General features: G+C 37.8%; 1 protein-coding gene and 1 non-coding gene across 2 annotated transcripts in view; both read right to left on the reverse strand.

Moving 5' to 3' along the window:
• Nucleotides 1–12,413, reverse strand: part of L2HGDH (L-2-hydroxyglutarate dehydrogenase) — a 38,945-nt gene that overhangs the window by 18,999 nt on the left and 7,533 nt on the right. The window contains exons 4-6 of the mRNA XM_004738746.3: nucleotides 9,861–9,992; nucleotides 2,280–2,442; nucleotides 367–401 (exon numbers count right to left, since the gene is read on the reverse strand). Of these exons, the coding sequence (XP_004738803.1) occupies nucleotides 367–401; nucleotides 2,280–2,442; nucleotides 9,861–9,992 (330 nt within the window). The remainder of the gene's footprint in view (nucleotides 1–366; nucleotides 402–2,279; nucleotides 2,443–9,860; nucleotides 9,993–12,413) is intronic.
• LOC123390612 lies at nucleotides 654–795 on the reverse strand. Its single transcript, XR_006605148.1, has one exon. It is a non-coding gene; the product is annotated as a U4 spliceosomal RNA (small nuclear RNA).

Raw genomic sequence — 12,413 nt, forward strand, 5'->3', positions numbered from 1 at the left:
AATTTATCTTAGGGGCGCCTGGGTGGCTCAGTTAAGTGTCTGCCTTTGGCTCAAGTCATGATCCCCAGGTCCTGGGACGTGGGATCGAGTCCCACATCGCACTCCCTCCTCAGCAGGAAACCTGCTTCTCCCTCTCCCACTCCCTCTGCTTGTTTTCCCTCTCTCCCTGTCTCTCTCTCTGTCAAATAAATAAATAAAATCTTTAAAAAAAAAAGAATTTATATCAGAATAACTTCTACATTCGACAAAATTCATCCAAGGACATAGAAGACAGCACAGCACTGTGATTAATTCAATTTTTTAAGGGAGGAAAAGGGATGAAAGTAGATAAAGTAGATGTAAGTAGTGTTGTTTGAGAATCTTTACCTTTGGGTTCCTTATAACAATTGGATATTTCATCCCTGAAAAAAAAAATTGGTGAAAGATTTATTTTTAGTAAAAGACCTACATTTTTGAAATATTATATTAGTAACAAATTTAAATCATTTTCTTCTTTTGTAACCATGAGTGCCTCCCACTTTTCATTCTAAAGCTTTTTATGAAGTAGTAAGATTAAACTACTTCATATTTGATAATATATAAAACTCTGGCCTATTTTTAAACTTGTTTTAATTCATTTAATCTATGTTTATAGACCACTCCCCAACTCAGATTCAACATAGTGAATCCCAGCTTTTCTCTGAACTGTAATCCTACAAACCAAGAGGTAAAATAGATAGATGATCATTAATTAATTAGCAATAATCACACCTCAGATAAGCCTCATTGGCTATAATACTGCCACTGTGCAACACTGATCATCAATTAGTATGTATTATTGCAATGGGCTAATGAGTGCTTTTTGTGTAAGTGTTGTAAGCTGAGTGTTTGCAGATTCTAGGATGCAGAGAGAAGCTAGAGTTATCACAATACAAAAAATTCCAATAATAAACTATTTATAAAATTAGTTCCCAATGAGGTACATGGGATCTCAAAGTCTTAAAAAGCATATAAACATCAGGTAAAGACTATGATCTGCTTAGATCCTCATTTTGATTTTATGTTATCTACCTATGCCAATCTTAATTATTTAACAATCTTGCTTATCATATCATATTTAGAAGGACACTAGGAGAATGATTCAAACAGCCCAAATCTCCTTAAAAACCAGTTAAGGGGGGCACCTGGGTGGCTCAGTGGGTTAAAGCCTCTGCTTCGGCTCATGTCATGATCCCAGGGTCCTGGGATAGAGCCCCGCATTGGGCTCTCTGCTTAGCAGGGAGCCTGCTTCACTCTCTCTCTCTCTACCTCCTTCTCTGTCTACTTGTGATCTCTATCTGTCAAATAAATAAATGAAATCTTAAAAAAAAAAAAAAACAGTTAAGGAAGAAATGAGCAACTGAGCACTCTGCTTTTTCTCCTTCAAATTTCCCAATAGCAAAAATGTCAAAAAAAATTCAAGGTTACAAACCAATTCATTTGGTTTAAAAAAAAATTACTCACAAAACGAAGCAAAACAAAACAAATTCTAAGTTGTCTACAATGGTGGGGGTGGGGGAGAGTTCAAAATGGCTGTCATACCCTGTTTACAGACAGTCTGATTCAGTAAGACTGGGTGATGTTAAAATCTGCATTTTTTTTAAATATTTTATTTTTAAGTAATCTCTACACCCCACGTGGGGCCTGAGCCCACACCCCCAAGATCAAGAGTCCTATGTTCTTCTGACTAAGCCAGCCAGGCTCCCTGAAACCTGCATTTTTAATAAGCATCCCAAAGGGATTCTATTATCTACAAAATAAGCAAGGGTGTTGAGGCTAGTTTTCCATTAACAGTTGGCAGTTCAGGTTTTAGTGCCAGTCAGTAGTGTCCAATCAGTGCCAAGTTCTACCAGCATAAGACTCACCAAAAGCCCCAATTCTCCCATATCCAATCTCAGACTCATCCCTTCTGCACCTGCATCCAGCTCTGCACCTCACTTTAGCCTAGCTCCTGGTGGCCCTCCCACCAATACCACCCCAGACAAAAATAGTTGGTTTAGAAGTCAATACAAATGGGGCGCCTGGGTGGCTCGGTCAGTTGAGCATCTGCCTTGGGCTCAGGTCATGATCCTAGTGTCCTGGGATCAAGCCCCGCACTGGTCTCCTTGCTCGGCAGAAAGTCTGCTTCTCCCTCTCCCTCTGCCTCCAGCACCCTCTGCTTGTGCTCTCTCTGTCAAATAAATAAATAGAATCTTAAAAAAAAAAAAAAGAAAGAAAGAAATCAATACAAGTATGCAAAAGAAAGGACAAGGATGGCTTACCATCTTTACTTGCTGAAGGACTTTCTTTAGCCATTTCAATATCTTTTACTTCAAAACTGGTCATGACAACGCCACCTGCTTCTTGGAAATCCTGGGCAAATGACAAAGCCACCTGCCGATAGTCCACAATGCCAGTGTATGGGCAATCAATAGCCATTAGACCCTGGGACAGGATTATGAAAGAGTCAAGATCATACAATTAAAAATAATTGAGGATAGGTTGTTCAATAAATTTTATTTGGGACTGAATTTTTTACTGTTAATTTTGATGGATAATATTCATTATCATTGCTTGGCAAAAATTCAGTGCCTAAATCTGATGTTGAATAATATGTCTAACAAATAAAAGAAATAAGACTAGCTAAATAAGAAATCTCTTGTACTCAGGAAATCATTCTCCTCTGTTGGGGAGTTAATTTTGCTGGGTTCTTCTAGCTGCTACAATGAGTTTTTCAGTTTTATTCATTCCTCAACATACCTGATTCTGATTCATATCTGATTCTGAGTCAAATTCCATATCACCAAATGATTGTTTTAAATGAACTCCACTGAGATTTTCCCAGTAGTATATCATATGTCATGCACACTCTGTGAGGACTCAGAGTTGTTCTAGCTATTTACAATGTTTGCAGAGTGTTGATTTGATTTGCTGCAAACTATCTTCAGGACAAAAAATATTGAATGGAGATTTTATATGGTTAACTCCAATTTTCTCTTCAAGTAATAGAGAAATTAATAGCCTGAGTTTTTTGTTGTCATTATGTTGTTGCTATTTGGTGGGCTTTTTGCTTTGGTCTTACCACTCAAGACATGCTCAAATTCTACAGATGAATGACCTATAATCATACTTACTTGATTTTTTGGAACAAATGTTGAATGTGCGTTGGCCTTTACCATTCTTAAGAATAGAATTTCACATGCCAAGTATTGACTAGATTTTGGTGAGTCCTCGGAAACAGCATCATTTTCTGTTGCCTTATTATGTGTATGAGTATATCATTTCTCCCAATCGGTTTTCCCTAAGAGGCTGGTAGCCTGGTTCCCAGAACAACTAATGCCCAGAAGCTGTGTGTGACTGGTAAATGCTGCCATCCTCTCGTTTGGCCGGCATGGGACTGGTATCATTGCAGTTTTACAATTCTATCTGATAGTATTATTTTAAATATCTCATTCTTGTATTCAGCCCCACCCCTACTCCAATACATTTACCTACTTAACCTCTAAAAGCTTTTGGCTTTGCCATCCATCCCTGATCACCAATTCCAAATGGCCAGATCACACTAGGGGTAAAGGCTCACAAAACAAGCAATAGTCTCTTGTCACAAATTGAAGGCAACATTTGGTAAATTTGATTTTTGCTTCCAGACTATGAGATCATTTGCCAAACACAGAAATCATTCCTTATGTCTTGATGTAATAGATACACATTTAAGATTTTGAGATTGCATCTTATATTGCCTGACCACCTCCAAATCCACAAGTCAATGGTTATAATCCAACTTCAAACTGTAAATAGTATTTGGGGTACAATAACCTTGGAAACCAGCAGGTAATACCAAAAGCTTAGTCACAAAAACTCACCTCACATAAACTACACGACAAGTAAGATAAAAGAAGGATAAAAACATGCTATAAAAGTGCTTCATATCAACAGTTTTTTGGAATCCCCGTAACTTCCTTATTCATCTTATTTTTCCTATTACCTAGCACAATGTCTGACACACAAAAGGCACTCAAACTTCTACTGAATGGTGAACTTCTAACGGCTGTCTTTAAACATACTAGATTGCTCTCCACTCTAGACCTTCCCTTTAAAGGTCTCCCTTCTTTCTTTCTCCTTCAAGTCTTGGTTTTGTCCCACCTCACGAGATGCTGGTGTGCCCCACAATATATATATGCTGGGGGAAGGTGGAGTGAGTCACTGTGGCTCAGCAATTCAACTCCCTAGCCCAGGATGGGGCTGGTAGACAGGCTGGGTGTCAGCCAGGAGGCTGTGGATGCATTCTACAGGTTAGCAGGTCAGAGCTTGAAATCTGAGGCTACTGCAGGTCAGGTGGCTAGAAATGAACTAGGCAAGCAGGACACAGAGAGTTGGGAGTTGAAAGTCAGGAGCAGAGAGGAACAGATGAACGTGTGGTTGACTAACAGTGTTAAAGAAAAGGCAAAAAGATCACAAAAGCTAAGGTCAGAGTGCACAGTCAGGATTTGCCCAGAGAGAGCTGTCGAAAGCTATCCTCCAAAGACAAAGTTTACAAAAATTTCCAAGATGCTCCCCTTAGGGCTATTTAATCTTCTCCCTAAAGAGACCTGATCCAAAAAGCCCTTTAGAGCTGTCCTGAATTTTTTCTTTCCGGAGAGGCTGGACAAAACAGAAATGAACCTATACTATAGAAATTTTGCCCCCTACTCCTGGTCATAGCACTAGGGTTGAAGGACCAGGAAGAAATTCACTCAAGAGACCTTTATGTAATAACCAGACTATTTTTCCACTATACACTGCCACCACTAAATACATCTAGGCATAAATAATTATAATGTGGCATTATATAAAGTGCCAGATAATGTTAATGCAACATTATATAAAGTAGATCAGTTCTGCAGAGGCCTTGGAGAAAAGCAGATTGTACCCCCTTTATAAGTTATACTCCTTAATCATCTCTCAAGTGAAGGTTTACCTCAAGAAGCCTTTCCTAAACTCGTAGACTAAGCTAAAAGCTTTCCCTTATATTGATACAAAACAGATTATTAGCTCTATCAAAATACTTTTTACTATATTAGAATTTTATCTTCTGCTACTCTACTTTTCTTTAGGCTGATCACCATATCTTACTCATCTTCATACCTGTAGTACCTAATATAGTGTTTGGTACATAGTAAAGATGAAAATGTTGGCTGAACTGAACAGAAAAAATACCAGTTCTGAATCAGATCTTGGGGCAGGGACTCTTGGGAACTATGTGACCTTGGGAAAGTAACTGAGTCACTTTCATTTATAAGACACATATAATCTGACTATGTACATATAGCTCATCTCCTCATTGTGAGGCCTGTGAAGACCACATGGTCAGGCACACAGAACACCATCCAGACTCAAACTTACAGTGCATAAAATGCTGCTCTGTTTTGTTGTTGTTGTTGTTTTTAAGATTTTATTTATTTATTTGACAGACAGAGATCACAAGTAGGCAGAGAGGCAGGCAGAGAGAGAGAAGGAAACAGGCTCCCTGCTGAGCAGAGAGCCCGGTGTGGGGCTCGATCCCAGGCCCCGGGATCACAACCTGAACTGAAGACAGAGGCTTTAATCCACTGAACCACCCAGGCACCCCACTCTGTTTGTTTTTAACAGTCAAGCATGATATAGAGCCTGGGCTTCTCTTCCCATTTCTTCCTCTCTCTAAAGCCCCTCACAAAGTTCTACAACAGACGATGTTTATTATTCCAGCTGGCTCTGGCCTCTGATTCAAGGCTCCCCTCTTTCCCATGTCCAGTCCAATTCCATCCTATGTACCAGAAACTTGATTAAGTTCCCTAAATTGGCACATTTTACATGTCATTCTCCTGCCCAAATTCTTCAGTGGTTCCCTGCTGTTTAGACCGGGGGGGCTGGCAATCTTTTCTGTAAAGGGCCAGCCACTACATATTTTTGTTTACATGGGACTTATGATCTCAAACTACTCAGTTTGGCTATGGTACAAAAACAACCATAGACAATACAAAAAATACATGTATTCCTATATTTTTGGACACTGAAATTTCAATTTCATATAATTTTCATGTGTCACAAAAGACGATTCTTTTAATTTTCTTCAACCATTTAAAAATGTAAAAATTATCCTCAGTTTATAGGCCATAAAAAACAGGTGGAAGGCTGGATTTGGCCTACCGACCACACTGCCAACCCTGGCTTAGACCATGTAGCATTTGGTCAAAGCCTGAAAGAAACAGAAAGCCAAAATAAGATAGTCAATGAATGTGACTTGTTTTTACAAAATTAGTCATTCATTTACCATGTCAGAGAGACAAGAAATACCTGGAGAGAAGAATAGGGAATAGAAGGCCTAGTGTATCCCACAAGCAAAACACTTTGATTATTCTGAGACCCAAGGTGAGGAATGCTAGAACTGAAGATGCTATGACCTTTGGAAGAAGAACTCATTCAACATTATTTGGAATCATAGGTATTATGATTCCTCTTAGTAACTTTATACTAATAGCCTTTTAGTAACTTTATAATAATAAAGAAGACCTATATTTTGGGATGCCTTGGGTGGCTTAGTCAGTTAAGCATCTGATAGTTCAGGTCATGATCTCAGGGTCCTCAGATCGAGCCCTGCATCAGGCTCCATGCTCAGCAGGAAGACTGCCCCTTACCCTCTTCCTCTCCCTCTGCCCCTCCACCTGCTTGTACTCTTAAGTAAATAAAATCTTAAAAAAAAAAAAAAAAGAAAGAAAGAAAAGAAAAGAAAACCATATATTTTGACCTATATAACTAAAGATAACGTCAGGGGGGAAAAAACTTTATTTCTACTTTGTCTTTTTTGCAGAAAAGATTTGAGGCAGCTTCTAAAAACAAAGAACACAAAACAATATATACTAGCACTAAACATTGAGCCGGCTAAGTATATTAATTGGAAAGGAAAAAATAAAAGTTATTATTTGCAGACAACAAGACTACATAGAAAATCTCCCCCCCAAAATTATAGAAACTATTAGAATAAATATGTGAATCTAACATCCAAGATGGATGAAAGGTCAAAAATAAAATATATTTCCATATATTTGCAATGTATAAGTAGAAAATGAAATTTTCTAGTGTTTGCAATATACAAGTAGAAATATTTGCAACATACAAGCATAAAATGAGACAAATAGAAAGTGAATTTAAGTAACAATACCATTTATGGGAGTATCAAAAACCATCAAATACTTAGAAATGAATCTAAGAGGTATGAAAGACCCCTATACTGAAATTAATAACACTTTTTTGTAATGAATTAAGAAGATACAGATAAATGGATGGATCTACTATGTTCATGGATTGGAAGATACAGTATTGTGAAGATATAAATTGTCTCCAATGGCCCTACAAATGCAATGAAATTTCAATCAAAATCACAAAAGTTTACCTTGTGGGGTTTAGCAAATTAATTCTTTTTTTTTATTATTTTATTTATTTTTTGACAGACACAAGTAGGCAGAGAGAGAGGAGGAAGCAGGCTCCCTGCTGAGCAGAGAGCCTGATGCGGGGCTCGATCCCAGGACTCCAGGATCATAACCTGAGCTGAAGGCAGAGGCTTTAACCCAATGAGCCACCCAGGTGCCCCTAGCAAATTAATTCTAAAAGATATACAGAAATACAAAGATCTAAGAACAGCCAAGTAATGTTGAAGAAGAATAAAATTAAAGGAATTTCTCGACCAGATTATTAAACCTACTAAAAAGTTATGATAATCAAGACATTATGTTAGTGGTGAAAGAGGAGAGAACGGAACAGAATAGTCCAGACATGGAGCCCACACATACAGTCACCTGATACCACAAAGGTAACAGTGAAGTGCAGTGGGGAAACAATGGTGTTTTGACAAATGGTTCTGGGTCAATTGGGTATCCATACAGAAAAAAAAATGTACCCTGACTTTTACCTTTGTATAATTATAAGGCCATGAAACTTATAACTACACTTATATGCAACATATGGATGAATTTCATAACTAATATTGAATAAAATAAGTTCAGACACAAAATGAACACCTACTATACAATTCCACTTAATACAATTATAAAACCTATAATGTAAGAAGTCAGGACAGTGGTTACCTTTAGGGGAAAGGTAGTGATAGGAAGGGGCTTGAGAAGAATACTGGGAGGCTGGTAACATTATGCTGTTGATCCAGGTACTGGTCAAACTTTATGAAAATTCATCACACTATACATTTATGATTCTTATCTTATGTTATGATTCAACAAAAAAAGCCCAAAAAATCAAGGTAGATAGAAGATGAGAGTGGAAAGATATAATTTAATGAAGAGAGAAATACATAAAAATAAAAATATATGCTTAAGACCCTAGATATGTGGGAGGAGTGGAGACACAAGTGTGTCTCCGAGCTTCCTTGCAGCCATGGGAAATACAACAACACGATCGATTAAATGAGTCCATGTTCATAAGATAAAAACAAGTCAATTGTGCTCAGGAAGAACATAATTATTCTTAGAAGTGAGGTCTGAGAGAAATTTCTCCTGAGGGTTCTTGGAGACAGATGTTGGATAACACAGTGGACAACCTATGTCCTCAACCTCATCCTAACCTCATCCTCAACCCAATCTAACTTCACCCAGTGTCACAATGACCTTCTCCATAGGCTAATGCCATAAAACCAAAGAATAATTCAGAGGGAGTAATCTGGGGTCAAAGAGTAGGATGGGGAGAGAAAAACACTGCAATGTAGGTGTGCCACTTGGGTAGTGTAGACATATAGGAATAAATGGTCTACATATTCTCCAGGGTATCACTCATAAATAGTGTTTTTTTTTCCCATAAACCAAGCTTTTGATAAGCATTGCTTGGCAGTGAGTTCAAAGTCACATTCTCTAGGACATATACCTAGAGTCCACCTATTGCATATTGTCAGTAAAACGGGGTGGGGGCACCTGGGTGAAGCATCCAACTGTTGGTTTCAGCTCAGGTCATGATCTCAGGGTCATGAGGTAAAGCCTCATGTCGGGCCCCACACTGGGTGTGGAACCTGCTTAAGATTCTCTCTCTCTCCTTCCCCCTCCTCCCCAACTGCTCTAAAAAGAAAGAAAGAAAGAAAGAAAGAAAGAAAGAAGTTTAAATAGTCATTAAGCCATTTTATTGTGGTGACTCTACATGATATTCTGCTTATACTGAATTTCTGAAGTTGGTATGTTAACACATACCTCTGCTTCTTCCCCCACAAAAAATGATGGTGGTGACTAACAGGAGATAATAGCCTTTCATTGGAATAGTTAGTGGAACTGGGGTAGGACTGATAGCCTCTGAAAGACTATCAAAGAAAGTTAATATGCTGAGTAACTATTAAATTATTATTCATGTTTCTTTCATAAATAAAAGAACTGTTCTCCCCATAGCAGGTTCTAAGCAAGATATTCTACAAACTACCCTTCACACTCATGGATAACGTAGCCACCCTTCTCAAAATTTTTCAGTGCTTCCTTATGCTTACTAACTTCAAAGTTATTAGCGGGAATATTAAGTCCTTTACACAAGCCTAATCCTGTTTTTCCAGGCTTATCTATTATCTCTCCCTACACACCCTGGGAATCAACCATACCTCACCATTCAATGCTTTCCCAACATACCATATGGTCTCAGACCTCCTCTTGTCTCTGCTTCTGTTCAGATTTGGTATTTTCTCACGGGGAAAGAAGAAATCAGGTGTTCAGAATTTGCAGCAATGCCCCCTTGTGGCTGTTACCTCTCTGTCCCAGAAGAGTGATTCCTTCTTTTAAGTTTACCTTCAGTTTCCATGTCACAGGACTGAGCCCTAAATGAAAATGTCTTTGTGACGTGAATGTGGGTTTTAGTGAATCACTTACCCTACAATATGGCTCCTTCTTCTTTATATCCTCCTGTTGGATTAGCCTCAGGCCCTGCACACCATTCTGCAGGCCTCTCTCATATAGGGCCTGAAGTCTGGGGATTTCTTCTTGTTCAACAGCTACTATAAGCTTAAAAACAAAAACAAAAAAACCAGTTAAGAATATGGAGAGTTAAACATATAATTAACTATAAAAGATAAAGTCAATAAAAAATCATAAATTATCTTGATTCAAATTTGTTTGATTTTTGTCTACTTCTCCCTTTTTTCATGACCTCAATTTCCACCTCCATAGGTAAAAGTTGTCTTAAGAAAACTAAATTAAAACAATTTTTCCTTAAAAAAAGTAAAAAATTAGGGGCACCTGGGTGGCTCAGTGGGTTAAAGCCTCTGCTTCGGCTCAGATCATGATCCCAGGGTCCTGGGATGGAGCCACACATTGGACTCTCTGCTCAGCAGGGAGCCTGCTTCCTCCTCTCTCTGCCTACCTCTCTGCCTACTTTTGATCTCTGTCTGTCAAATAAATAAACAAAATCTTAAAAAAAAAAAAGTAAAAGAGTAAAAATTAAAAAAAAAACAACAAATTTTCCTTAAAAGTGAGATTAGCCTTAATTTCCACTTCTCCTGTCACAGTTGCTACATGAATCTTGGCCACAGCAACTATTATCAACATCACTCCCTCAATTCTAAAGGGTAGAGTAGTACAGGTGGCATAGTCTTTACAATTAAAAAAAAACGAAAACAGGGTGCCGTGGTGGCTCAGTGGGTTAAACCGCTGCCTTCGGCTCAGGTCATGATCTCAAGGTCCTGGGATGGAGCCCTCTCTGCTCAGCGGGAAGCCTGCTTCCTTCTCTCTCTCTGCCTGCCCCTCTGCCTACTGGTGATCGCTGTCAAATAAATAAATAAAATCTTAAAAAAAAAAAAAAAAGAATGGCTTTCTTATTTCTACAAGAGTATATAAAATACCAATTTATCAGAAAACTGATAATTTAGTATAATGGGATATCACTAACAGAAAACTATCCATTTTATTTCCTGAAATAAAGTATATTATAAAATATTTACTAATGCATTCTACTGCAGAAGAAAAAAAAAAGTAAATCAATCAACTTTACTCAGGATTTTTTTCTATTTATTTCTGGGCAAACTATCTGAGGTAGTTTCTTCCTTAACAGCTACTGGCAAAGAAAGGCACAGATGCATATTCACAGGTTACATTAGAATTCAGAGGTACATCAGAATTCACAAATTGTTACTTCAAGCAAGAAGTCACCAGAATTTTATAAGATAATACTTTTAATCAAGGGGTAAATATTATTTAAATCAACAAATAATTAACCTTAAAAACAGAAGTGAAATCCAGGGACACTATCAAGAAAGTGAAAAGACAACAGAAGGAATGGGTTAAAATATTCATAAATCACATAGCTGATATTGCCTAATATCCAGAATATGTAAAAAGAACCCTTATAATTCAATATAAAAAGTATAAATACAATTTTATATCTTGTTTTTTTCACTTAACACTATGTTGGGACCATTATTCCACATTATTTAAAAAATCATAACACCTTTAATAGCAACAACAAACTTTTATTCTTAAAAACTACATGAAGAATGGGACACCTGGGTGCCTCAGTGGGTTAAAGCCTTTGCCTTTAGCTTGGGTCATGATCTCAGGGTACTGAGATGGAGCCCTGCATTGGGCTCTCCGCTCAGCAGGGAGCCTGCTTCCTCCTCTCTCTCTCTCTCTCTGCCTGCCTCTCTGTCTGCATGTGATCTCTGTCTGTCAAATAAATAAATAAGATCTTAAAAACAAAATAAAAAAAAACTACATGAAGAAAACTTACAAGGAAATACGAATAACTATATAGCAACAAATTAGATAATCTATATGAAATGGCGGGGCACCTGAGTGGCTCAGTGGGTTAAAGCCTCTGCCTTCAGCTCAGGTCATGATCCCAGGGTCCTGGGATCGAGCCCCACATCGGGCTCTCTGCTCAGCAGGTAGCCTGCTTCCTCCTCTCTCTCTGCCTGCCTCTCTGCCTACTTGTGATCTCTGTCTGTCAAATAAATAAATAAAATCTTAAAAAAAGAAAAAACACAACAAAACTATAAGCAACAAAAGAAAAAAGTGATAAATGAACTTCATAAAAATTACAAGTTTCTGTGCTTTAGAATATATTATCAAGAAAGAAAAAAAATCCATAGGAAAAAATATTTAGCATTATTTAAAATATTAATATTACTATTATTACTATTTTAGTTTATACATAAAATATCTTTTTTTTTTTTTTAAAGATTTTATTTATTTATTTATTTGACAGAGAGAGATCACAAGTAGGCAGAGAGGCAGGCAGAGAGAGAGGAAGGGAAGCAGGCTCCCTGCTGAGCAGAGAGCCCGATGCGGGACTCGATCCCAGTACCCCGAGATCATGACCTGAGCCGAAGGCAGCGGCTTAACCCACTGAGCCACCCAGGCGCCCCAGTTTATACATAAAATATCTTAATATTCTAGTAGTGTTTTAGAAAATATCATATAGCTGATAAG

This window comes from Mustela putorius, unplaced genomic scaffold (assembly GCF_011764305.1).
Source record: "Mustela putorius furo isolate JIRA1106 unplaced genomic scaffold, ASM1176430v1.1 tig00000129_pilon_pilon_pilon, whole genome shotgun sequence".
Classification (NCBI taxonomy): domain Eukaryota; kingdom Metazoa; phylum Chordata; class Mammalia; order Carnivora; family Mustelidae; genus Mustela; species Mustela putorius.